Consider the following 24,146-nt stretch of genomic DNA (forward strand, 5'->3'; position numbering starts at 1 on the left):
ATGGACACCCTGTATCTAGGGTGGCCTCCCAGAGCCATGGGGGAGAAGGTGGGTGGGGGACCTGCTCTGGGGGTGTGACAGCCATGGGTCACAATCTTCCAGGTTGGAAGGCACCTTCAGGGACATGGAATCCGTCCCCTAATCAGCTGCCTGATCCCCTCTGCACTGTCCCACCAGCGTTGTTCTTCCTTCGCTCCAGCACTTCCAGCCACTGGAAACTCCTTCCTTTCAAGGAGACCATTCCTGGCCAGACAGCGCTGACTATTACAGCTCTCATCCTTACAGTCAGCCACTTTCTTGGTCCTGTACCTTCTACTCACTGGCTCTGCTGCTACCTTTTAGGCCACATAAATCCAGGTGAAACCCTCTTCTACTTGACAACACTTTGACTACTTGTAGACAGATGAACTGCCCACCGGAGCCCTCTCCTCTGGGCAGCCAGCAGCCCTGGTCCCTCTAATGCTCCCTCCTATGACATCATTTCCTTTCTCCATGATGCCCTCCGTGCCTGGGTTGCTGGGATCTGAAAGTGGAGCGGCCAGAATTGCAAGAGCGGTGGAGACGGGGGTCTGGTCCCAGCCAGGACACTGGCCAGCTGTGCACCTGGGGCAAATGACTCTCCAGGCCTCACTCTCCCCATCTGTAAATGGAGGAGATTGAACAAAATAATCTCTTAAGTCCCTCCAGTGTGAACAATCTAAATCTAGGAATCTCTGGGGACAACTGTGCTGTCTGAGCCGACTCCCAGGAAAGACCTTTCTGGCCATAAGGGGCGTTCCTTTGACAGGCCCTGTCTAGAAGGGGCTGGAAGATTAAAGGGTCTGTTTGACTTGTCAGCTGTTGCTCATAACTTCTCCTGGAGCTGATGGTGAGGGGCCTTGTAGGTTGAAGGCTGACTGATCTTTACTGGATCTCAGAGGTTTCTGGTTGCTGCTTACAGGAACTATGTTTGTGCTAAGAATCTTAAGAAAAAAGAAAAAAAAACCCGTTTCTGATGGACAGAGGTGACCACTTGGACACTGGAGCAGTGCTTCTTATTGGGGTGGTACTGTTTCCTTAGGGCTGTTTGGAAACTGGGGGGATACTTTTTGGTTATTTTAGTCACTAGAGTAAGGAGGATATAGTGGAGGGCAGGGAGGGATGATTAGGGATGAAATGTCTGATGCCTGGGGCAGTCCCAAATAATTCAGAATTGTCATTCCCCAAATGGCTCTCCTCCATCAGAAACCCGCCTTATAGGAGGATCACATCTTGGAGACATTCTGAGAATAGAATGTAGTGCACCCGTTGAGAAACACAGCCGGAGTAAGGGAGGCCTGTGTTTGAAATGCTGCTCTGTCAGCCCTGGCTGTGCCACCTAGGAAATTACTTGATCTCTTGAAGATCCTGTTTTCTTATCTGTAAAATGGGGTCTTGGGCAGTAGCTACATTAGAGGGTGCTCGTAAGGGTTAAATGCACTATAATATATATAAGGAGAGGGCTTCTCACAGTGCCTGGCACACAATTAGCGCTGAAAAGAAATGGTGGCCATGATGATGGTGAGGATAGAGGTAAAGCAAGTGTGCCAGGTTTGGGGACAGAAGGTCTGGGACTTGGTCCCAGCTGCACAACCAGTTCTGGTTGCCTGTAAATGCTCAGATGCTGTCTGGGGAGACTGGCCCTTCCCCTCCTCAGAATCTAGACTCTGATTGTCTCCAAGGTGTGAACACACCATAACGGGGTTTTCTGTTAGAGGGGCCAGACCCCGTCTCCCTGGTCCTCACCTGAGTTTTGGATGGACATGGTGGTTGACCTGAGACCCCACTGGTTGATCCTCTCTGGACCCGGTTTTTCCAACTATGGAATAAGAACAGAGTGAAGACAAATAATACATCTCTTTTATGAAAACCTTTGTGTGGAGATGCAGCGGAGTAATCAACCTTGCAAATTAATCTAAGAAACGTCACATCTGCATTAAAACAACCACAGCTCTGTGTGAGGCCCGGGAGCCGTGAAGCTGTGGCAATGCTGTTTATTGATCACACCATTATTATTTCATTAACTTGATCACCAAATTAAGTTACTTAATGAGGTGCTGAGGTTCTGTCAGCCAAGCCCATGAGAATGGTCTGTCGTTGGGAGAGTGGATTGAAGTCCAGTATGGCAAATCTTTTTCCTATGGAGCATTGCTCTGAGTGTAGACAGAGGACCACCTGCCTCAGAAATAGAGTTCCCTGGCCCTATGACAGACTCAGTGAATCTGGTATCTAAGGACGTGCATGTTTAACAAGCTCTCCAGGTGGTTCTTATGCATAGTAATGTTTGAGAACTACTGTCTGAAGTTGTCATCATCATCATCATCATTGGGAGAGGTATTTGTTGTGAGATATACTTCCTGCCTACCTGCTATCATGATAATATTTATAACAACAGCAGTGAATACTTAGGTGGTTACCTCTACCACTTATATATACCGGAAACCGTCATACATGTTAACTCATCCAATCTAACAACCCTTGAAGTAGATATAGTCACCCCCATTTTATAGATGAGGAAACCAAGGTGTAGAGAGGCGAGGTAATCTTGCTTGCAGTTACCCTGCTTGTAAGGGGCAGAGCAAGGATTCAAACCTGGGGAGCCTGGCACCAGGGTCTGGGCGTTTAACCACTGTGCTAGGCCCAGGGGACAGAGTGGTGACCAAGACGGGGAGCTCATAGGCCTGCAGGGGAGCCCTGTCCGTTCCTCCTCCCCCCTGCTACCATCCAGCCACGCTCCCTGTGCCCAGGGCTGGATACCCCTTGCAGGCTCTTGCCCGTCTCTCGGGCGGGTTGCAGGAGGCAGGGACTCCAGCACTGGCAGATGCTCCTAGATGAAAGATCCAGTGAATGAGACTAAATATTGTAAAGGAAGAGAAGAAGTGACTCATTTCTCCCTGTGGAGGTGGTGAGGCGTTAACATTTCAGTCCCCTCAGGTTGTCATTTACGATGATTGGAGATGATGACATGGGGATAATTCAAAGTGCACCTGGGTGGAAGCCTCAGTTGGCCAGACACCTCCATCCCAACCCAGGCAGGTGGGGTGGGGGGCCCCTGGGTGTCGAGTGTGTGGGTGTCGAGTTTCCTTTGCCAAACTAATCCCGATGGCCAGACAGCGCAGGGCAGACGGACAAGTTGATGCGATGGATATTTAGGTTTCAGGGGTGACCCTGGGGCAGCCCAAATGCCTGGGGGCGATTTCTGGTTTAAAAATATTGCTGTGCTATTTCTACGCTTCTAATCTCCCAAGCATTTGGAGCCTGTTTTATGAAACACGGCATCGGGGTGGTGCTCAGTGTTAACTGGCGGAGAAGATTAAATGGGTTTAAGTCTGGGCGTCTGTCACATCACAACCAAGCTCATAACTTCCATTTTCTATTAAAAATCCATTTCCCCTTTGACCAGAAGAAGCTTTGCTGTTGATCTGATCTCTCTCTATTTATGAAGTGTTTCTCCCTCCTCTCCTTCTCTCTGTAAATCTGCCTGGTTCTGTCTGCAGAGGGAAGAAAGGGCTGGGGGATGGCTGAGGTTTAGGGAAAAGTCGGGAAAGTCGGAGTTTCCTATCCAAAGATTTGCTTTCCAAACTTGGACTGGCTTCCAGAGAAGAAATGAAAGAAAATCCTCATAAGGCCCCAAACTTTGAACTCTTCGGCGTTGTGTTGGAAAAAACTCGGGCTTGGGAGGCAGGCAGACTTTGACTGAATGTTGGCCTGGTGGCCTCCTGGCTGTACGATCTTGGAGGATCTCCCCCCAGGAGCCTCTTTGTCCTCACCTGTAAGATGAGACTCAGAGCCCACCTCGTACCTCTGCGTGAGGATTATGTGAGGAAATGCCCTTGTAGCACACAGTAGGCGCTCAATCAGTTAGTCTCCTTTCTTTTGAGAACTCTGTACCATCAGCCAGGCCACTAAGCCTCCAGGGGAGTAGGTGTACAGCCAAAATGAAATTAGAGAAAGGGCCATAAACCCTTCTGCGAACTCTGCCCTGGGCGGTGGGTTAGCCCTCTTCTGCCCCCATCTCCTTTGCAAGCTCCTGGATGGTGGGGGGCCGCTTTCCCTGGCCTTTGATTCTTTCCACCACACCTGGGGTCCTACTGAGCTTGTGGCTTGTGCTGGGTAAAGATCTCCTGAAGGAACAAGTCTTTCCTGGCCTCGGGTCAGGAAGGACCTGGGAGAGGAGAGCATTCAAGGGTGCAGGAGTCACCCTCGGATGCAGGACTGCAAGGGGGGGACTGGGCCCTGGCCACCCTTTGCAGTAACTTTCACCTCCCTGGTCCCCTCGGGGAATCACTGGGACGCGAATAACAATCCCATCCCTCCTAGTCCTGCGTCCTCATTATGGGGAACCAAGTACTTTCACATTCTGCTTTACCTGCTCAGCAGCCCTGGGGGACAGGTAAGGTGGTGCAGTCCCCCCTTTTGTGAATGAGGACATTGAGGCTCAGAAAGGCTAAGTGGGTTGCCTGAGGTCACACAGCAGGTCAGGAATGAGCCCCAGGAGGGAAGGTAGTACTGTCAGATTTGTCCCAGGTCTCTGACTATTGTCCCATGCTTCTGTGCTCCTCAGAGCTGGCTGAGGCTTTGTCACTGCTCTGAAGATTCAAATAGGAGCCTGAGGAGGGAAAGCTGCCACCATTGAAGCCTCTCCAGACTCCGTGAGGTGGGGGTGAGACCCCCAGACCCCTGCTACTCCCCTTTCCGTGGCTGGTGACTGATCGTACCCATTGCTACTGCAGCCACTCACTGGTGCCCTGTGCCAACCTTCATCTTAGCACATGGCAGAGATTTCAGGGGATTAGTGCCTCAGTTTCCCCTTTATGGATTTGCTCACTCCTTTCTCTTGGCAGGTGGGGTGAGGCTGAATTAATATTTATTTAAAGGCTTCTGCATTCCAGGCTGACAGGTGCCTTGTGATGGTAAAATATGAGCCCAAAGTAAGTGCAAAATGCTATTGTTTCACACCTGAGGGTGATGTTTCATAATGGCAATGCACTGTCGGAGCGATAAGCTGAAATGAATGGTTTGTCTAATCCTCCCCAGCTCCCCCAGACCCAGAAGACAGCAGCTCACATACCACGGTGGGAGAAATATGAGGCTACTCACCTTTTGCTATAAATCCGCTGTTTCTTCAGCCCTGACAGGTGGCTGGACAATCCCAGTCAATTCATCAATTACATCTACCCATTTGTAGTTGCTGAGAACCCCGTGTCCTTGGCTCTGGCAGGATCGGAGGCCCAGAGAGCAGGAAGGCTGTTGCTATTGTGGCTGACAGTCCTTCCAGGAGCCCGGAGCCAAGAGAAGCCTGGTCCCCAGGGGTTGTCTCTGCAGGGAGGGTGGGATGGATTTCCAGCCAGGAGAGAAGACCAGGAATGTGTATTGAGGGTGGGTTTGGGATGGAAGAAAGGATGGGGAGGGATACCCAGCCTGGAAAACCAGATTTTGTGGTTTGATTCCTTTTGTCTTCGGTGTGGTTCATACAAAAGGGCAGTTTCGCCTCCAGGCTCTGAAGGCAGGCAAAGCTGGGTTCTGGCCCAGCTCTGATACTTTCACTGTGGGTTACTTTGGGTAAATTAGTTAACTTTTCAGAGCCTTGATTTCCTTATCTGTACAATGGGATGATAATAATAACATCCCCTAGAGAGTCATGAGATTAAGTGAGAGAACACCTGTAACAGGTCTAGCACCCAGCCTGGCCTGTAGTTAGTGAAATCCATGGTGGCTAGCGGTAGTTTTTTTTTTTTAAACATCTTTATTGGAGTATAATTGCTTTACAGTGGTGTGTTAGTTTCTGCTTTATAACAAAGTGAATCAGCTATACGTATACATATATCCCCATATCCCCTGGCTAGTAGTATTGCTGCTAGTCTTATCATCACTGAGGGCTACTTCATACTGATCCTTAAATATTTTCTTACCCTGCCCCTTGAATCAGACAATTCCTGAGTTCCTCTCTGTCAGGGATCTTTCTCAGCTTCCTAAGTCCATTTGTCAGGCATAATGTCTACATTATGCCTCTTTCTGTTCCGTGATGGATTTTGGCTTCCAAAATCCATAAAACTGCCACGGTGAGGGTGTCTGATTAACTAGGTTGTCTCAGGAAGTACCCAGAACCCCGGAGTGATGTCCCTGCGCCCACAGGCTAAGCATTGTCTGAAACGTTGAGTGCGACACGGGCCCCTCCCAGGGGGTGTGCGTGTGCGTGCACGTGCGTGCACAGGCATGTGGATATATTAATCCTGCTCTTGGCCAGCTGAAAAGGGAAGTTGGAGGCCAGGTGGTGTTTGAGGGAGGTATAAGCCCCCTCTTTATTACTGCAGTGGTTACAATCATCTAAGGGTTAAGAAATCAGACTCCGGGCTCAGATTGCCTGAGTCTTGAGTCCCAGAGCCCTCACTTACTGGTCATGTGGTCTTGGGAAAATCTCTTTGACCTCTCAGCGCGTTAGTTTCCTCATCTGTGAACTGGAATAAGAATGCTACCTCCCTCACAGGGTTGTTGGGAGGATTAAAAGAAGTCATACGAGTAAAGTGCTTACAACAGAGCCTGGCATGTAGAAGATGCTTAACGAATAATTGTTGACTGAATGTCAATAAAGAAGTCTTTCAGAAGGTGAGCAGGCTCCTGGGAACCTGGGGAGTGTGGATCCGAAGAGAAACTTCCTAAGCCTCAGTTTGCTTACTTGCAGAATGGCATGATTTCATGACCTTGGGGAATACTCTAGTCCCTGTGAGTTGGGCAGGCTTCCAAGGGTCCCCACTGGGGTCCCCTCTTCCACAGAGCAGACTTCTCCACCACCAGCACCGATGCTGTCGCCGGGGAGGCAGCGTGAGGACGTGGATGGGAAAGCTATGCTGCCCACCGCGCCCCGGCACCCCCCTCCGCCCCCTGCAGCCGCTAAGGGCACGCAGTGCCGGGTAGGGACGGCAAATGCATTTGCAGCTAAGAGGATGCCCCTGACACCCCAGCAAGGAGCCCATGGATGTGTTTTCCAGCACTGCTGCTAATGGCTTCATCACAGCTTTTTATGAGATGATGTGAATTGCTCTGACCAATGAGGCTTAATGGCCTTCCTCAATGAGCTGCCCGGTACATTCTCCCTGGAGGCTCGGCTCAGAGTTAAGCCGAGAATATTAACATGGTCGGATGCAGGCCCTTCCCCTCCCCATAAAGTTGTGGAAATTGAGGTCAAGTTGGGTCCCCTGCAACGTTCTTTAAACAAGCGGCAGAGTGATTTGTTTGCTCCTTGATCTTCCTGGTGGAGAGGGAGTGGCTTCCAGCTGGAGACCTGGGACCAGACCCCTCTTCCTCTGGGTTTGCTTCCACTTGTTCAGAGGTGGCCCTTCTTAAGAGGGCAGGCTCCTTGGTAGGGAAGGAAGACCCTGATTCCACCATTCGGGGCTGCTTCCCACGAGGGCAGGCAAGACCGAGGCCCTGGGCTGGGATGAGAGTTGCAGACAGCTGTCCTCCTTGTCAGGCGGCCTTGATGTTGTCAGGTAGCTGCAGTCGTGAGCATGTTCACCCGTGTGACTGAGTGTTGCAATGGCAACATGTCAGAGATGCACGGGGTCTTTGCAGCCTCGTGTATCCTCCCTCCATTTTACAAGTGAAGGAGCAGAGGGTCAGAGAGGGGAAGGGAATTGCATGGTTGGCCAGTGTCAGGGATGGTTTTAGACTTGAGGCGGTGGGTATCTCTAGTCCCGAAGCTTGGATTGGTCTACCCACGGTGCCGCCCGTCCTCATCCCATCCTCTGGGGCAACACATTTTCCAAATCGACCTCCGGAGGGGAAGAAGGCTCTGCAGTCTTTTCTCGTCCAGGCCAGCATCCCCACTTCGTGTAGCCCTTCCTCGTAGAACACGGTCTCTGACCTTTTTACCTTTCAGCTGTGGTGTGATAGAAAGTGTGCTAAGACCCTCTTTAGAGCAGTGGGTTCAGATTTCAATCGTGTAGCTTATTAGCTGTGTCATCTCAGGCAAATCACATAACTTGCTCAGCCTCCAAAAGGGAACGATAAAAAAAGAGGCAGTACTGTCTCCTCTCAGTGTTGTACAGATGAACCAAGGGACTGGGTGTGAACCTCCCTGAGTATAATAGGTACTCAATAAATACCCATTATCTAAGCAATTTCAGTGTCTCTCCTAAAGTGTCGATGGGGGGGGGGGCTGGGGTGCGGGGACGTGGATTATGGCTTGGGACCCTTCACCATAGCAGAGTGGTGGCCGCCTCTCTCCGTGGACTTGGCTTGGCATGGAGGACGAGGCGTTTCAACTTCTGCCGTCCCTATGCTAGGCTGGAAGCTTCTGCAGGGTGGGAACTGTCTCTTACTCACCGTTGCCAGTGCCTGGTGTACAGTCAGTGCTCGACAGTGCCGTTGAATGACTGGCGCTTGAACGTTTTATGAATGAGCGTGGGTGTTGCAGCCTCCGGGCCTATGAGGGTATCATTAGCAGGCGCTAACCAGCCTCTCCCCTCCCCTGCAGCCCGCCCTGAAGATGTCGGCACCAGCCTCTACTTTGTAAATGACTCCTTGCAGCAGGTGACCTTCTCCAGCTCCGTGGGGGTGGTGGTGCCCTGCCCGGCCGCGGGCTCCCCCAGTGCGGCCCTTCGATGGTACCTGGCCACGGGGGACGACATCTACGACGTGCCGCACATCCGGCACGTCCACGCCAACGGGACGCTGCAGCTCTACCCCTTCTCCCCCTCCGCCTTCAATAGCTTTATCCACGACAATGACTACTTCTGCACCGCGGAGAATGCTGCCGGCAAGATCCGGAGTCCCAACATCCGCGTCAAAGCAGGTAAAGGACCAGACACGGGCTCCCCGACAGGGCGGGAATGGGGAGAAGGCAGCGCCTGTCATTTTGAGGATGTGTGTGTAACACGGAAGAAGGCAAGGCAGCCCATCAAGGAAAATCATGCTGTTCTTTGGAATCTTAGCTCTGCCACTTCCTGTGTGTCCTTAGGTGGAGAACACACCTTTCTGAGCCTCAGTTTCCTCATCTGCAAAGCTGATGCCAGCACCCACCTTGTTCATCACTACGTGTGATGGTCCAAGGAGATAGGGCCCATTTAAATTAAGTAATGTGCTCATTTTAGTACTTGGTTCATGGAAAAATTCAGTGAGTTTCTTTACAAAAAAAAAAAAAACCCTTTATTGAAAGAGAGTGTATAAAAGAACTGCACATATTGTAAGTATATAGCTTGATGAATTTGCACAAAGTTTAATATCCAGATGAAGATATCAGCATCTCAGAAGCCCCTTCATGCTTTTTTCAGTCACTCCACCCTTAGGGGAAACCACAGTCCTGACTTCTAACAAGATAGATGTTTGCCTGTTTCTGTACTTTATCTAAATGGAGTCCTACAGCACATATTCTCTTGAATCTTTTGCTCACTGTTGTCTGTGGGGTTTAGCCCTACTGCTGTGTGAAGTTATATGTCATTCATTCTCATTGCTGTATAGTCTCGTTTGACTATACTGCACTTTATTTATCCATTCCACTGTTGATAGACATTTGAATATAAGATATCTCATGAGAATAGGCATTTAGGTAAAATTCATGATGGAAAACTCTTAGCAGTGAAGCATTCTGGTCTTGGGAAGAGGTGATGGAAGCAAGGAAGTGAGGGCTTCTCAGCTGTTCTCTTTACAGAAACTAGAAAGTCTCCTTTCTCTGGGTTAGGTCTGGAGGCGAGGGCGCGGCTTAGATGAGTTACTCTTAACTGGGTTGTCATGATATGCTGGTGAGTCCTAATCCGTTATAAAGTGCCTCGAATAGTAATAACGCATGGAAGTCTGGGGGAATGATTTTCTTCGAAGAGCTTTTTGAGTGGGAGAGGATAGATAATGTTCTAGCCAGCTCACTGGCTGGAGCTTGGATGGCTCCAAGGCTTGGGCGTGCCATCTTTCCTGGCGATTGTGTTGGGCAGAGGAGAGTGGGTTCCGGGGAAGTCTCCCCAACCTGCATGCCTAGCGATGGATCCTGCGATATCTCTGACTTCCTGTCCTGGCAAGGAGTCAGGCCCTCAAGGAAAGTTGTGTTGTGCTTTGGAATCTTAGCTTTGCCACTTACCTTAGGCAGAGGACACACCTTTCTGAGCCTCAGTTTCCTCATCTGCAAAGCAGATGCCAGCACCTACTTCATTCATCACTCCGTGTGATGGTTCAGTGAGATAGCGCTCAGTTGAATTAAGATCCTTCCGCCTCAGGAGAGCCTCTCACACATAGAAGCTTCCAAGTAGCTGGGAATGGGTGTGTGTAGGGGTGAGGTGGGGTGGGAGTTCTTAATTGAAGAGCTGGTCTTCATCCACTGGTTTGGTTGGGGGAGGGGGGTGTGGGAGTGTGAGCTCTGAGGACCCAGGGCCGCGCTTAGGTATCTCCTCTGGGGCTCCCCGTGGACCCTCTTTTCAGGAGCGGCACTATTCCCCTAACACGACACCAGGTGCTGGACTGGGAGCCCTGAGGCCAGGATTTGAAGCCCAGTTCTGGCCTCCACAGCCTAGAGGATTGGGCTGAGAGCAAGCCATGTCCTGTTTCCTAATACCTGCCTGTTATTGGGTTAGGATATAGTTTTCACAGTAATCCTGTCTGGTGTTTCTTACAAGGGAGGGGACTAAGTCAAATAAAGGTTAAGCCACTTGCCCAAAGGGCACCTAGCCAGTTAATCACAGAGGCATGGCTGTAATGACAATCTGCATTGCTGTAGTGCTTTCCACGTGCCAGGCCTTCTCCATGCTGCTGTTGTTTCTTTTTACGAATGAGGAAACCGAGGCTCCAGAAGGTTCACGAGCTCTTATCCAGGGTTACACGGCTGCTCAGAGGAGGACACAGGCCTGTTTGTTTGATGCTCCTAACCGTAGGTCTCTGCAGGCTCTCGAGGACTGTCTCCGCGGTGTGCACCCAAACCCCAGCCCTTCCCACCCTCCCCTCTGCTTCCCTCCCCTTAGCCTCCTCTCTGCTCTCCCCACATCTGCAGGCAGTGCGATCGATGTCCAGCCCACGAAAGGGTGGACCATAGCCCCACAGAGCTGGGAGTGCCTCCTTCCATGCCTCCGTCCTCCACCTCAACTGTGTCTCTTCCCATCACAGCCACAACACAGGGAGGGAAAGAATAAAGACCTGGGGAGGGACGGGCAGAGCTGGCCTGATGGGAAACACAGCCAATTAAGAAGCTCTTGATGAAGCCAGAGGGACTGCAGGTGCACAGCCGGAGGGGCTGCTGGGCCCTGAGCATCGCCCTGGCAACCATGGCAGGGAGAGCAGGAGGGCACACAGCCCAGGTGCCTGCTGAGGGACAAGGTCGGGAAGCAGCGGGGCTCTGGCTGCACCAGCTCTGCTTGGCAGAGAAGAGGTGGAAAGACAGAGAGGGCCCCGGGGAGAGGCCAAGTGGAGGAGGACCAGAGAGAGGCAGAAGCAGGCCCCTCGGCCCCACCCCTAAGGTTGGTCCAGCCCACCCATGGGACCTGATACGTAGAGCACCTGCAGGTGACAGCGCCCCAGAAACCAGCCCTGGGACCGAGGCAGGAGGCCTCCACTGCACACTGTGGGGGAAGGGATCTGCTGAAGCTGGGGGCAAGACTGGGGGTCAGGCTGTAGGCGGTGTCAGGAGTTGGGAGAAACCAGCAAGGATGCTTTGTTTTAGAGAATCTTGGAAATCGCCCATGTCTCTGGGGTTCGGTGTTTTCAGAGATCATCACTGTGTCAAGTGTTCTCTCCCATTGTTCTTATAAACCACCGAGCCCTGCAGAAAGTTCTGTATGTCAACTACATTTTCCCAGGCTGCCTTTCACTTTGAAGTGGCACAAAAATCTGTTTTTAGATCATGTGTCACAGTTTTTCTTTTGGCAAATGATGGTCATCGTGCCCCAAACTCTTACCACCCTGGGCCCAGGAATCCTGTAGGAAATCAAGTGTGGTTTAATTAGAGGGATTCCGGCGCTTTGGCTTAGAAACCACACATGCCCTTGTTGAACACAATCCCATTGCAGGGCGTAGGTGCCGCCCTCCAGGCCCTTACAATCTAATGCAGTTTGTTAAAACTCACCAAAATTGGAAAGGCTAGAAGTTGGATTTACGGTCCTGTAGAGGGAGGCTGGGTATTTCTGCGGGAGAGTGGGTGTCTGGTGGAGTGGGAAGGAGGTTGCTGGAGAAGGCAGGAATAAGACCCTGGCAGGAACTTCCGGGCGGGGCAAGCGGGAGGTGGGAGAAGAGGTGAAGGAAGTGCGGCCTGGGGTGCTGAGAGGTGGCTTTCTCAGGCCCCCCCTACCGTGTCCTAGTCAAGCCTGTGACACCCTCTTCTTTCCGCCCCACAATCTGTCTGCAGTTTTCAGGGAACCCTACACCGTTCGGGTGGAGGATCAAAGGTCGATGCGTGGAAGCGTGGCCGTCTTCAAGTGCCTCATCCCTTCTTCAGTGCAGGAATACGTTAGCGTTGTGTCCTGGGAGAAAGACACAGTCGCCATCATCCCAGGTAAGAGAGGACCGCGGGGCCTCATAGGCAGGGATGCTGGGGGGTGGGGGGCAGAATATCAGCGGTACTGAATTGGTGGTTGAGCTCACCCAGCTCTTGAGGTTGGTCCTGGCAAGTGGTTTTTTAATGTTCTGGTGATGCTTTGGCAAAAAAGCGTCTTTGGTCTCGGCTTGGTGCGTCTCCGTGTGGGTGGGGAAACCCCACGTGCCAGCAGCCTCTGCGGCGTGTGTGAAGGTCCCATCAGACGCGGGGTGGTCCTGCTCCCCCGAAGGAGCGGGGTCACTGTCTTTCCTGGCCGCCGGCTATTTGATTGCCCTTGGCCTCAGGCATGGGAGGCAAGGCTGGAAGGACCTTATCTGTGAAAGACTGTGGGGAGAGGAGCGATAAGAGGCTGGTGTGTGGTCCGTGTTCCTGGGATTCTCGGAGGACCAGACTTGAGCGAGCATGCGCGTGGGACTTTTATTTCATGAGCTGCCTAGACGCTCCATCAGAATTCTAGCCGGCCTCACGCTAGAGGTGCCAGGTGTTGCAAAAAGAGGTTAATACCATGTTGTAGGGTCACCTTGTTAGAGCTGCCGTGATTGCAGGCACTTCATTACTGGTTCCTATGCAGGGTTGTCCCTTCAACAGGAAAACAGGTCTGGAAGTCTCAAGAGAGGACCTCAGATCCTCAAAATACCTCCAGGCCTCCAGTTACAAAACTGTGGGGTTTTCCCATCACTCCAGCATTTCTCCCTGCATCCCTGCACATTGTAGCAGCCCTGACACTTTTTCTTCCTTTCTCCGTCAAGGACCTTGGTTTTCCTTTCTGTAAAATGGAGGCACTTGACCAGATGCTCCCTGAGTGCCCCCCCAGCATTGATGGCCCATTGCTGGGCATATGAAATGGTTCTAGTTGCTCAAGGTCTTCAGGTTAGTTGGAGAAGACAGACTTCTATGCATGAAACCTATAAAGCTGGGATTCTTAATCCTGCTACACAATCGAACCCCTGGGGAGCTCTTTGAAAAACACCAGTGCTTGGGCCCAACCCCAAATCAGCATCTTTAGCAGTAGATCCTGGGCACTAGCTGTTTTAAATCTCCTTGAGTGGTTCCAAGGTAGAGCTATAGGAGACGAACCAATGTTTCAGCACCTTGACAGCCAACGTGGCAGGATACTTTTTTTGAGACATTCATTTGTGTTTTGCTCTTGGAACTTTTTCCTTCTCTCAGTCCCAAGCCGATGGCCAGGCCGTTATGTCTCCTGGTCTCAGAGCTTGTGGTTTGACAGGAATCAGAAGCTACTTGAAGACACCTGCTCTTCCTGCCTTTTGTGAGCAAACAGGAAAGGTTAGGATGGGTGTTCTGGCCGGGGAGGAGAGCCTCTGAGGGCGGTGAACAGACAGGAGACCATCGGATGCCAGAGGCAGGGTGGTGCTGTAGGCGGCTCAGGGGGTATGGTGGGAGGAAGCAGTTGGACCTCAGAGGGGCGGTTGTGTGTGGCTCCCTGGGGTCTGGGACTGAGGCCGGGGTTCTTGTGTCCAAATGAGGCATGAGGTGCACAGCCCAAGACCGACGTCCCTGGGGAACGCGCCAACAATGATGGGGACTGAATGTCCTGTCTCTCCAACAGAGTCACATGGAAGGTGATGTAAAGAACATAAAGACATGTGATATTTCTTATATACCTGAGTTTATGGACCAAGAGTTATACTCATTAAAATAATAATAATAAATTTTTGAGTGTTTCCTCTATGCCAGGCACTGGGCTAAGAAACTTTCGTATGTGACCTCATTTTGTCCTCACAGAAAGTCCCTAAGTGTATTTTTTTCCCCTTCTACTTTACTGAAGAGGAAACTGAGGCTCAAAAAAGTAAAGGGACTTCTGGGTCACACATGTTATCACGCAGAGGGCAGGGCTGGACCCAGGTCTGTTCTTTCTGCCTATGCCCTGAACTCCAGCACAGGACCACCTCCCGGGACCCGCACAAATGTATCCTGTGAAGTGTCACTCTGAGTACAAGGGAGGCTGTGTGCTCTAGGCAAGGAGAGCCTTGGCCTCAGGAAAGCGAAAAAGTCAATGCTGGTTTGTAGGGAAGAACTAAGTCAAGTGTAGTGATTACGAGCCCAGAATCTAAGATCAGACTGCCTGGGCTTGAAACTCACTCCTCTGGGCAAGTCTTTTACCTCTTTGGTGCCTCAGTTTCCCCAGTGATAATAAAATAGGGGTGATGATTGGCCTACTTCATTGGGTTCAAGTAAAAATGAAAGGAGTTCATATATGTCAAAGGTTTCAAACACTGCCCGCCACACACTGAGGATGGGCTGGGGCTGTGATGATGACTCTCGGGGGGATGGGAGCGTCCTCCTCTTTGTATTGCCGAGTCCTGTTTAGGTGTGTGTATTTCTGTGTAGCAGGGTCTGTGTCCCCCACTAGACTGAGTTTCCCAAGGGTGGGACCTGGGTTGTTTTAGGGCACACATCCCTAGGCTCCTGACGCACCGCCTTGCACCCCCAGGACAAATGCTCACCAAATGTTCAGTGGGTGCGTGATGGATGATCAGGAGAGTTCTGAAAGAATATGGGAGGCATTGGGATAAGGCTGGGTGCAGTGGGCGTGGGGTAGTTAGAAGCTCAGCTCGGACAGGAGAGACGAAGATTAACCTGGCTCCTGTGTGGAGGCAGTGAGCTTCCCCCAGACTCACTGTAGTTAGCTGGTGCTTCAGGGCTGTCTTTGATGTCAAGCCTGGGCTGGTGGCCCCAAAGGACATAATTATCAGGGAAGTGGGCTGGACGCTAATCTGCAGGGCTCTGTTACACGTTGGTTCTGTAGAACCTCTTCCTTTCCTTTAGCCTTGGAGAATTTTCCTCCCCTGCCCAGCCCTCCAGCCCCATCCAAAATCATTCTAGATCCCTCTACAGCTACGTTTTAGATCCAGGGATGGACTTTCCAAAGCACATGAATCCACCTAACACCCTCCCAGAGGAATTCATGAGAACCAGAGGGAGTGGAGTTTTGCATCCTCCAGGCTCTAAAGATGAAGGGCCAGAACTTGGGCCCACCTGCTCCAGGCTTTAATGTTGGAAAATGCAAATTGTTTATTGATTTTTTTTTCATAAAAATAGGATTCTCTGCTATCCATACCACACTGCCCCGTGTGTGTGTGTGTGTGTGTGTGCGTGTGTGTTTTGGCTGGGATGTTGGATGGCAGCTTCTCACGGTGGGGGGAGATTTAATGATGAGGTCACCTTGAGGTTAAGGAAGCACTTAGGAGCCTGAGTGACTTCCCTCTGACTCTTAAGGCGCAGCTTTTGGAGCGGGGAGAACGGTGTTGACTTTGATCTCTGGGTCTGCTGGGCTGGGCTCAGATCCTCCGCCAACCACGGGGCCAGCAGGAGCAGGTGCGAGAGAGCAGGAGGAGGAACGGAGGCTGACGTGGGCCAATCAGGGCCCAGGAGACAACTTCTTGGGGAGGGCGGGTGCCCTGGGAGGAGGGGCCCGATGGGGTGGCTGCAGGCCCCTGTGAATGGTCTGCCTCTCTGAGGGGGTTTGGAAGGACTTAGAGGCTCGGGGCCTAAGCAAGCTCCATGAGTTGGGTATTGGCTCACGGGTTGGCCTTCCCAGCTGTCCACATTGGGAGGGCAGGCAAGCCTCCTGGAGCCTCCGCTGAAACTCTGTGCCGCTTTTGGGCTGTGCTTTTCGCAGGGTAGGTAGAGGCTGGAGAGATAGCCCAAAGTGCTACCTTTCTCAGAGCTACCTACTGCCCCTCTCTTCCTCCTCCTGCCTGCCCCTCAAGCTGATCAACTTCCTCCCATCGGGCTATTCAGAGATGTGTGTGTAAAAGCACAGAGTCTCTCACCTATGAGCTGACAGACTCCTAACCCTGACTTCTCTCCTGGGAGACCTGGTCTGGAGGTAAACTGGCTCTCCAGAGTGAGTGGGATGGGGGGTAATAGGGCAAAGGGCTGTGCATAGACATAAATTAAAATTAAGGCCTCCAGTGAAGCTGGGATGTGGTTTAATTTCCCATCTGCATGATCACCATTACAATGCATGTTATTGGATATAAAGATAAATCCGGCCCTGTTCCTAATAGCTTTTAATTTCCACCAGACCTGATTATATAGATGCAGGCTCCTTGTGGGAATTTCCCAGCATGCTCTTCCCCAGCATCCTGACTGGCTGTCTGGGCCCCAGTGGGGAGTTTTGGACACTGCTCAGATGCGGGCCAGATGTATCTGCCGGTGCTGTGGAAGACAAGCCTGGAGCAGCTCCCTTGTCTAAGTGAATGGGGCTCTTGACTGCTGGGTTGTCATCCTGCCTTGGCCAGGTTGGGAGTGCACTGGGGACACTCTGTGTTGGGGGAGGGGAGAAGCGGGAGCAAGGAGAAACTGGCCAGAGGGGTCCTTTCAGAAAAGTGGGCAGTGCTCCCGGACCATAGGTGGGAAGGCAGTGAGCCCGCCACCCATCACCCACCTCCCTAATTGTCCCCAGGGTTCCAAATTGCTCATGGGTCTTCGTACCTCTTTGCATTTGGTCTTGCGTCTCCTCTGCCTGGTCTGCACTGATCCCCTCTTCTCCTTATTGATACTGTACTCCTCTTCTGTCCTTTAAACTTGGTTCACGTGTGTCCCCGTCCACGAAGTTTTACATAAGCCTGCGGCAGACCTATCAGTCCTCTGGTTCCATTCCTGGAGCACTTACTTCACTGTGTCTCACGTTAGAGGCTGTTGTTTCTGTCTGTCTGCTGCAGGAGGGTGTACAACTCCATCTTTTGCATCTCTTTATCCCCAGGGCCCTCACAGCACCTGTTATAATAATAATAACAAGATTAATGATAATATTTATCATGTACTGAGACCTCTTTTGTGTTAGGCATTCTACATATATTATCTCTAATCCTCACAATAACCTTTTAAGATAGTTGTTTGTTTGTTTGTTTGTTTGTTTTTCCAATTTTTATAAATGAGGACAGTGAGGCCCAGGGAAGTTAAGCAAATTAGCCAAGGCCACACAGCTAATAAGTGGCTTGGGTTTGAGCTGGGGTCCTCCAGCTTGCTCTATTCCCTGCTGCCTCTCCAGAGCAGTTTCCTCATTAGGAACGGACTATTCCAACATAGGAGGAGGACCTGTCCTGTCTCCTGCACTTGCTCGGGGACAGAAACATGTCACCAGCCCTTGCCCTGGCCTCTGGCTCTGTGTGCCGTGACCAGAGGCTTTGGCTTTTCTGAAGGTCAACAGCTCTCCAGGTGAAAGATCAGTGAGCAGTCATTCTAACAAGGAGGTTTTATTGGGCACTGGCTCTGTCTTGGGCCCAGTGGGAGACACAAAGGTGGTCTGATCTGGGAATTTAGGATTCCGTTCATGTTGTCAGCTCTGATGGGCAAGGATGGATAATTCCAGCACAGCATGCAATCAAATATGATCTTGGTTTGCTTTGGAATGCAGGGTCAACGTATTAATTGCATTTTGCTCTAGCTGATATTAAAGCTACTTTGATCCCATGAGTCTCCACCAACTTGGACAGGGGATGGCACAGATGAGAGAGAGCCCAGGTGGTGCTTGGAAACCAGTTGGACACGTGTAGGCTACAGATGAATGGAGTCACTGATTGTCAGAGCTAGAAGGGCCTTGGAGGTCACGTGGTCCAGCCTCCTCATTTACTGATAAAGAAACTCAGGCCCAGACCAATGCCCTCTTACGCCCCTTCCCCCTTCTCTCCTGCTCATTCTCAGGGCACAGTACCTTAACTACTCATGGGGTGCTTTTTTTTTTTTTTTTTTTTTTTTACCACTGGACGTCTTTCCTTCTTTGTTTAAAACCTTCCCATCTTTTAAGGTCTGGTTCAAATACCCCCTTTTTTCCCCCATGATGTCTTTCCCAATTTCTGCTAAGAATGGATTTAAAAATCACCCAGATTAACCTCCTTCCAGGGGATCCTTTTCTGAACTCCCTCCAAAATTTATCAGTTCCTTGCTGAAGACACTAATCGTATTTTGTCCTGTAATATTTTAAAATCTGTGTTATTCCCGCTATGAGAATGTCTAATCATCAAGAGCAGGAACTGTATTTCATTCAGACCCCTTTCCGCTCCAGTGCTCAGAAAAGATGATTAATGATGGTGATGAAATGACAGTCTCTTTTCCCCCCGCTGGACTGCCCTGTGGCAGGAAGGAAGGAAGACTGCCTAAGGTCACGTGGAAAATTGGTGGCATTGCAAGATCTAGACTTGGTGGTCCTTGGTCTCCATTACACCGAGCTGCTTCAGAGCTACCTTGACAGCGACCACTTCTGTGGGTTCCTCCTGTGACACTCTGTTGTTTAGATGCAAAATTGGGGATCTCAGCTCTTGACTACTTAGGGGCATGGAGAAAATGGGCTGGGATGGTCAGTGTGCTGATATGAAATAAATGATGTGCTCAAGGCAATTTAACAAATGGGTGCTAGGCAGAGTCTCATGCCTTGCAGAGGAATTAAACTTGACCATGATCTGTTTCTTCCTTTCAGCAGCTCCTATCTAGGGGTTATAGTATCTTCCCAAGAAGAGATCCCCAGGAGGCTGGGATTCTTTCTGATGATGGCAGCCCAGCAAGGCTCATGAAGGGGAGGGGGGCCTTGGAGCAGAAATAGCACGTTGGTTGAGGTGACAGCACGGGGAAAGGCAAGCAGGAAAGGGGAGGATGGAGTGACCTGGCTGGAGGGTAAGTAGAAGTGGTGAGAGAGAAGTCTGGAAAGGATGCCAGGACATTTAATTCATAAAGGTTCTATCTAGTTCTAGGAAAAAAAAAAGAGGCAACCTGATAATAATGACTAATGATCATGGAGCACTTACTAAGTTGCCAGGCTCTGTTCTAAGCATTTTACATGTGTAGCTCATTTAACCTTCACAGCAATCTGAAGTTGAGGGGATAATCATTCCCCATATTAGAGATGAACAAACTGAGGCACAAAGAAGCTAAGTGAATTGCCTAAAGTTATTAAGCAGTAGAGCTGCAATTTAAACTTTTGCATCCAGACTCCATTATTTGTGCTCCTGAGCTCTGTACTATGTTGTCTCATAAAAAATCAATATACAGAATATATATATATATATTTTTAAAACTGCTGAAAATCAACAAGAAAAAGACAACACAATAAAAAATTGGGTGACAGATACGAGCAGACAATTTACAGAAGAGGTAGAGGTAGGGGGGTGTAGCAGAAAGAAGTTGGGCTATGGAGTCTGCTGGTCCTAATCGGTGACCTTGAGCAAGTTACTTTCAAAGCCTCGGTTTTTTTCACCTATGAAATGGGGACAATGAAACCTACTGCACACAGAATCCTTTACATGAAAGTTAAGCCTCTGGGGAGACTTGAATTCTCAGATGGAGAAAGAGTGGACTAAACTCAGCAGGGAAATTGCCCACCCAGCTTCATGCCATGGTCCAACCCTGGGCCGTGCTCCCCTGTCTGGGCACGGGGCTAGAGGCAGGACACGGGGCTAGAGGCAGGGCACGGGTCAGCCAGGGACGCAGCCTCCCAGAGGAGTGGTGGTAGTGGAATCACAGAATGGAGAATGGCTTCCCCTAAACGTGATCTTGAGAAAGCCATAAACAGCTGGGGTCAGATCTATGACCACTGTGGTGTTTTTTAACTCATATAGGCCATGATGATATCTGGGCAGAAGGAGAGAAACAAAACGACTGTAGTATTATTAATCTCTGTATTCGCTTGTGCCTTGCATGGTACCTGATCAGAATTATGTTGAGGAAGGAACGAAGGGGTGTGGTTCGGTACCAACACAGCAAAGATCGACTCTACAAACCACCTGGGTCTCATCAGCTCAGTCTCAAACCCTGGTTCAATAATAACACTATACAGTTGATAAGGTGCTTTTAGGCGATCTCGTTGGCTCCTCACAGGAACCCCCATTCCCTTCCCCATTTTACAGGTGAGGAAACCGACGACACAGTGAGGTTCAAGGGCTTGCGCATTTAGAAGAAAAGTCAAAAAAAGAGCAGATAAATATGTAATAAGACATACGTGTATGCAGGGCCCTGTGACAGGCACCTGGATGTCATCCCACTGAATTCTTAACCCTGTGAGGGGGGCGTGCTACCCCCATCCTTAGGTGTAAAGAAGTGAGATTCAGGGAGGCCAAGCAATTTGCTCCAGGGCACACAGCTTCTCAGTGGCAGAGCCTGTGCTTGGACCCAGAGCTTCTGTCCCTAAAGCCCAAGCTCTTTCTTTCTTTTTTTTTTTTTTAATTAATTTATTTATTTTTGGCTGTGTTGGGTCTTTGTTGCTGCTTGTGGGCTTTCTCTAGTTGCGGTGAGCGGGGGCTACTCTTTGTTGTGGTGTGCGGGCTTCTCATTGCAGTGGCTTCTCTTGTTGCAGAGCACGAGCTCTAGGCTTGTGGGCTTCAGTAGTTGTGGCACACGGGCTCAGTAGTTGTGGCTCACGAGCTAGAGTGCAGGCTCAGTAGTAGTGGTGCACGGGCTTAGTTGCTCCGCGGCATGTGGGATCTTCCCAGACGAGGGCTCGAACCCGTGTCCCCTGCATTGGCAGGCGGATTCTTAACCACTGTGCCACCAGGGAAGCCCCCAAGCTCTTTCTTTGTAACATACTTTAGTGACTCCGGCATGAGGGCTGTCCCAGGTACTCACGACAATTACTATTTCTCTCATCAAGGCAGTTGTAGAGAGGAAAAGGCAGCTGGCCCTTAATGTTGCTGGTGGTATTTGCTTATTGTTTGCTTTGATGGGCAAGGGAGCCTCGTCTTCCTCCTCGGAGGGCAGAGAGAAAAATCCCACCTTCTAATGCCTTAACACATGCTTTGCAGGTTAGAGAGTACAAGGAAGCATTCAGAAGCAGCAAAGGAATTCTCTCCTAAGTCAGATGGCCTAAATTGAAATGATAATCATAGTGATAATAATAGTAAGAAAATAAGTGATCAGTTATTGAGCTCTTATGTGGTAAGTGCTTTTCACAAGTCATTTCATTTCATCTTCATAAGTGCGCTACGTACTAGGTGGTATTATTATCTCCATTTTGCAGAGGAGGAGCCTGAGGCAGAGAAGCTGGTCACCTGCCCAAGGCCATGTGGTGTGGTAGGATCTGAGCCCAGAGAGGTTTGATTTCAGCTCTTAGAGGTGACCTGGACCACCTCGCAGCTGTGCCCTGATGCCTGTGTCATCTTTCACTTATATAGTGCTTTCTGGTTTATAAAGCAGGTTCACAGGCAGCATCTTATTGAACCCTTCCAACGCCATCTGAGGGTGACACATTCTTAACTTCACTTAATAGGCAGGGAAACCAAGTCTTGGGGGAGCTGAAGGGCCCTCCCAAGTTTACACAGCCAGGGAGGTGGGTACCAGATCTCCGGTTTGATGCTTGCATCCAGGAGCTCTTGAGGCCCCACCCGGAGTGCATGCCCACAGCTCCTCAGCACTCCTGCCAGTCTCCCGGTGGGCGGGCTGCTCTGCATTTGCTTGCCAGTTGGTTGGTTCCAGAACTATCAGCTGCGGCTCCTCAGTCAAGCAGAAATGTCTGTGTTCACAGGTGCCTCTGGAGGCGTACGTATGTGTCATGTTTTGCTTTTCCATTTAGTTCATGGCAGGTGCTGCATTTCCAGAGCACCCACTGGGTGAATTTCAGGAGATTTAAGACAATTGCAGGCGAACACTCTGCCCTGGGATCACACCGTGGCAGTGGACGCAGAACAAGCGGCATTGTTTCGTAAAGTTGGCACCTCTGTAAGTTACCCTGAAATTAGAGCAGAATTCTTTATAGAAGGTTATCCTACACATAAATCATCATTAGACTACCTCATTTTTGTTTAATGCCTACCTAACTGCGCTGTAGTCTAAAAATGTGTGTTTAGTGAAGTCAAGGGTTGCAGGGAAATTATAGGGTTTTCAAAAACCCATTTGCTTTGCTGGTGCTCACATCAGAATCAATCTTGCCTTTAGTTCTCAATCTCATTGCAAACATGCAGTATTGCTCGCCAGATTCTGGCATTTAATGTAGGGTAGCGTTTATTCAGAAGAAGCCAACGGTGCTTACAGAGTGGTAGAGCTATGTATAGATGGCACTTCCTGCCAAGCCTGTGATTTTGAACTCTGTTGCGTATCAGTGAGACTTCGCCGCAAAAGCTGGAACCATGTGGGACCCGGCAGAGCAGAGGCCAGAGCTGGATGGCGGTGGTGTTGGGAGGGGAGCTGGTATTCATCACGCCACAAGCCTCACTGTGCCAGCACATAGTAGGTGCTCAGACAATGATTGTTGAGTACCTGGAGGAATGTTTAACCAGGAAGGTGACCGACCCATGGATTAGGTTGTAAATGAGATGGATTTAAATGAAGGGAAGGATGTGGTTCTGTGGCTGCTAGAATAAAGCCTTCATTTGCTCTTGCGATGCCCCACATCAGCAGGACCTACTTGCAGCCCCTTTTTGGTGGAGGGAAGCTGTGTAGCAAAGCTGAAAGGGTGTGGGCTCTGGCCTCAGAGATACTTGGGCTCAAATCCCGTCTTGCTCCTTCCTTGCCATGTGACCTTAGTTAAGTCCTTTAACCTCTCCGAGCTTCAGTTTCCTCACATGAGAGGAATAGAAATTATGTACTTTTTCTCTACAGGGAAAACATCTTTTATGTATAGTTTATATATTTCTATATAGATCTACTTTCTACATATAGATCCTTTCTCTATCTGTAGGTTTTCAATTTTTCCTAGTTCTGAGCAGACACATGATTAACTGCCCAGGATGAGTCATCTTCTTCTTGAGACCTGGAAGGTCTCTCTGTGAGGAGTGAGATTCCAGGAGTGAGTGTCCAGGTGTGAGCATTACCTCGTGTGTATGTAAAAGTGAGCATCCAATTGTGGGCATCCAGGGGTGAGTATATAGGAGTGAGCATCCAGGGTGAGCATCTAGGGGTGAACATCATGGAGTGAGTGTATAGGAGTGAGTGTCCAGGTGTGAGTATATAGGGGTGAGCATCCAGGAATAAATATACAGGGGGATGGGCTTCGCTCTCATTACCCTGGAGGTCACTTGGCCTTCAGGGTGAAGGGCACAGGTTAGGAAAGTTAGGAGACAACTCTCATACTGGGTCAGAGGCAGGGTAAGTCCTTCGTGTTACCCTGCATGGCTGAAGCCCACTCCCTAACATTATAACCTCGGCTTTTGTAGTCTACCTGTCATCTTGCTGTGTGCAGAATTCTCAGGAGTTTAGGCATGTGTCTTTTGGGGCTGCCGAGCCTGCCTTTTGCAGTGGAATGCAAAGCCAGTTGGAACCAGGAACAGCCCCCTGCCTTCCAGTACAGAGGGTAGTGGGGCTCAGAGGCTTCCTGGAAACTGGGAGTGTTTTCCTCTCACACATGGAGACCCCCCCACTCCCCTCCATTTCAAGGTCAGAGCATATCTTTAGGGACCTGGAATCTGCCAGAATCTGGACCGTCAGTTGGGAAGCAGACGACAGAGTGGGAGACAGAAGCCTATGACAGTGAGTGGCATTGGGCAGCCAGGCATCGGATGACCCTTGTCCTCTGTGTGGTGGTCCGGTGGGCTCTTGGACTTTGTGAAGCAAAGGAATCCCTTCTGAGAGCACATGGCAGGGGTGCCTCTTCACCGCCCTTCAGAATGGGACACAGAAAAGGAAAGTGCTTGTATCTAGAATATTCCAGAGCCTGCTGTTCCTGACATAG

The 24,146-nt window shown here is 50.3% G+C and overlaps 2 protein-coding genes across 2 annotated transcripts in view; both read left to right on the forward strand.

The window, feature by feature from the left end:
* FXYD2 (FXYD domain containing ion transport regulator 2) overlaps positions 1-24,146 on the forward strand; it is a 182,833-nt gene that overhangs the window by 36,377 nt on the left and 122,310 nt on the right. The gene's annotated exons all lie outside the window — the stretch shown is intronic.
* DSCAML1 (DS cell adhesion molecule like 1) overlaps positions 1-24,146 on the forward strand; it is a 346,359-nt gene that overhangs the window by 7,010 nt on the left and 315,203 nt on the right. Inside the window, exons 2-3 of the mRNA XM_061203579.1 lie at positions 8,495-8,812; positions 12,338-12,484. Coding sequence (XP_061059562.1) covers positions 8,495-8,812; positions 12,338-12,484 — 465 coding nt within the window. The remainder of the gene's footprint in view (positions 1-8,494; positions 8,813-12,337; positions 12,485-24,146) is intronic.

This window comes from Eubalaena glacialis, chromosome 10 (genome assembly GCF_028564815.1).
Source record: "Eubalaena glacialis isolate mEubGla1 chromosome 10, mEubGla1.1.hap2.+ XY, whole genome shotgun sequence".
Taxonomy (NCBI): Eukaryota; Metazoa; Chordata; class Mammalia; order Artiodactyla; family Balaenidae; genus Eubalaena; species Eubalaena glacialis.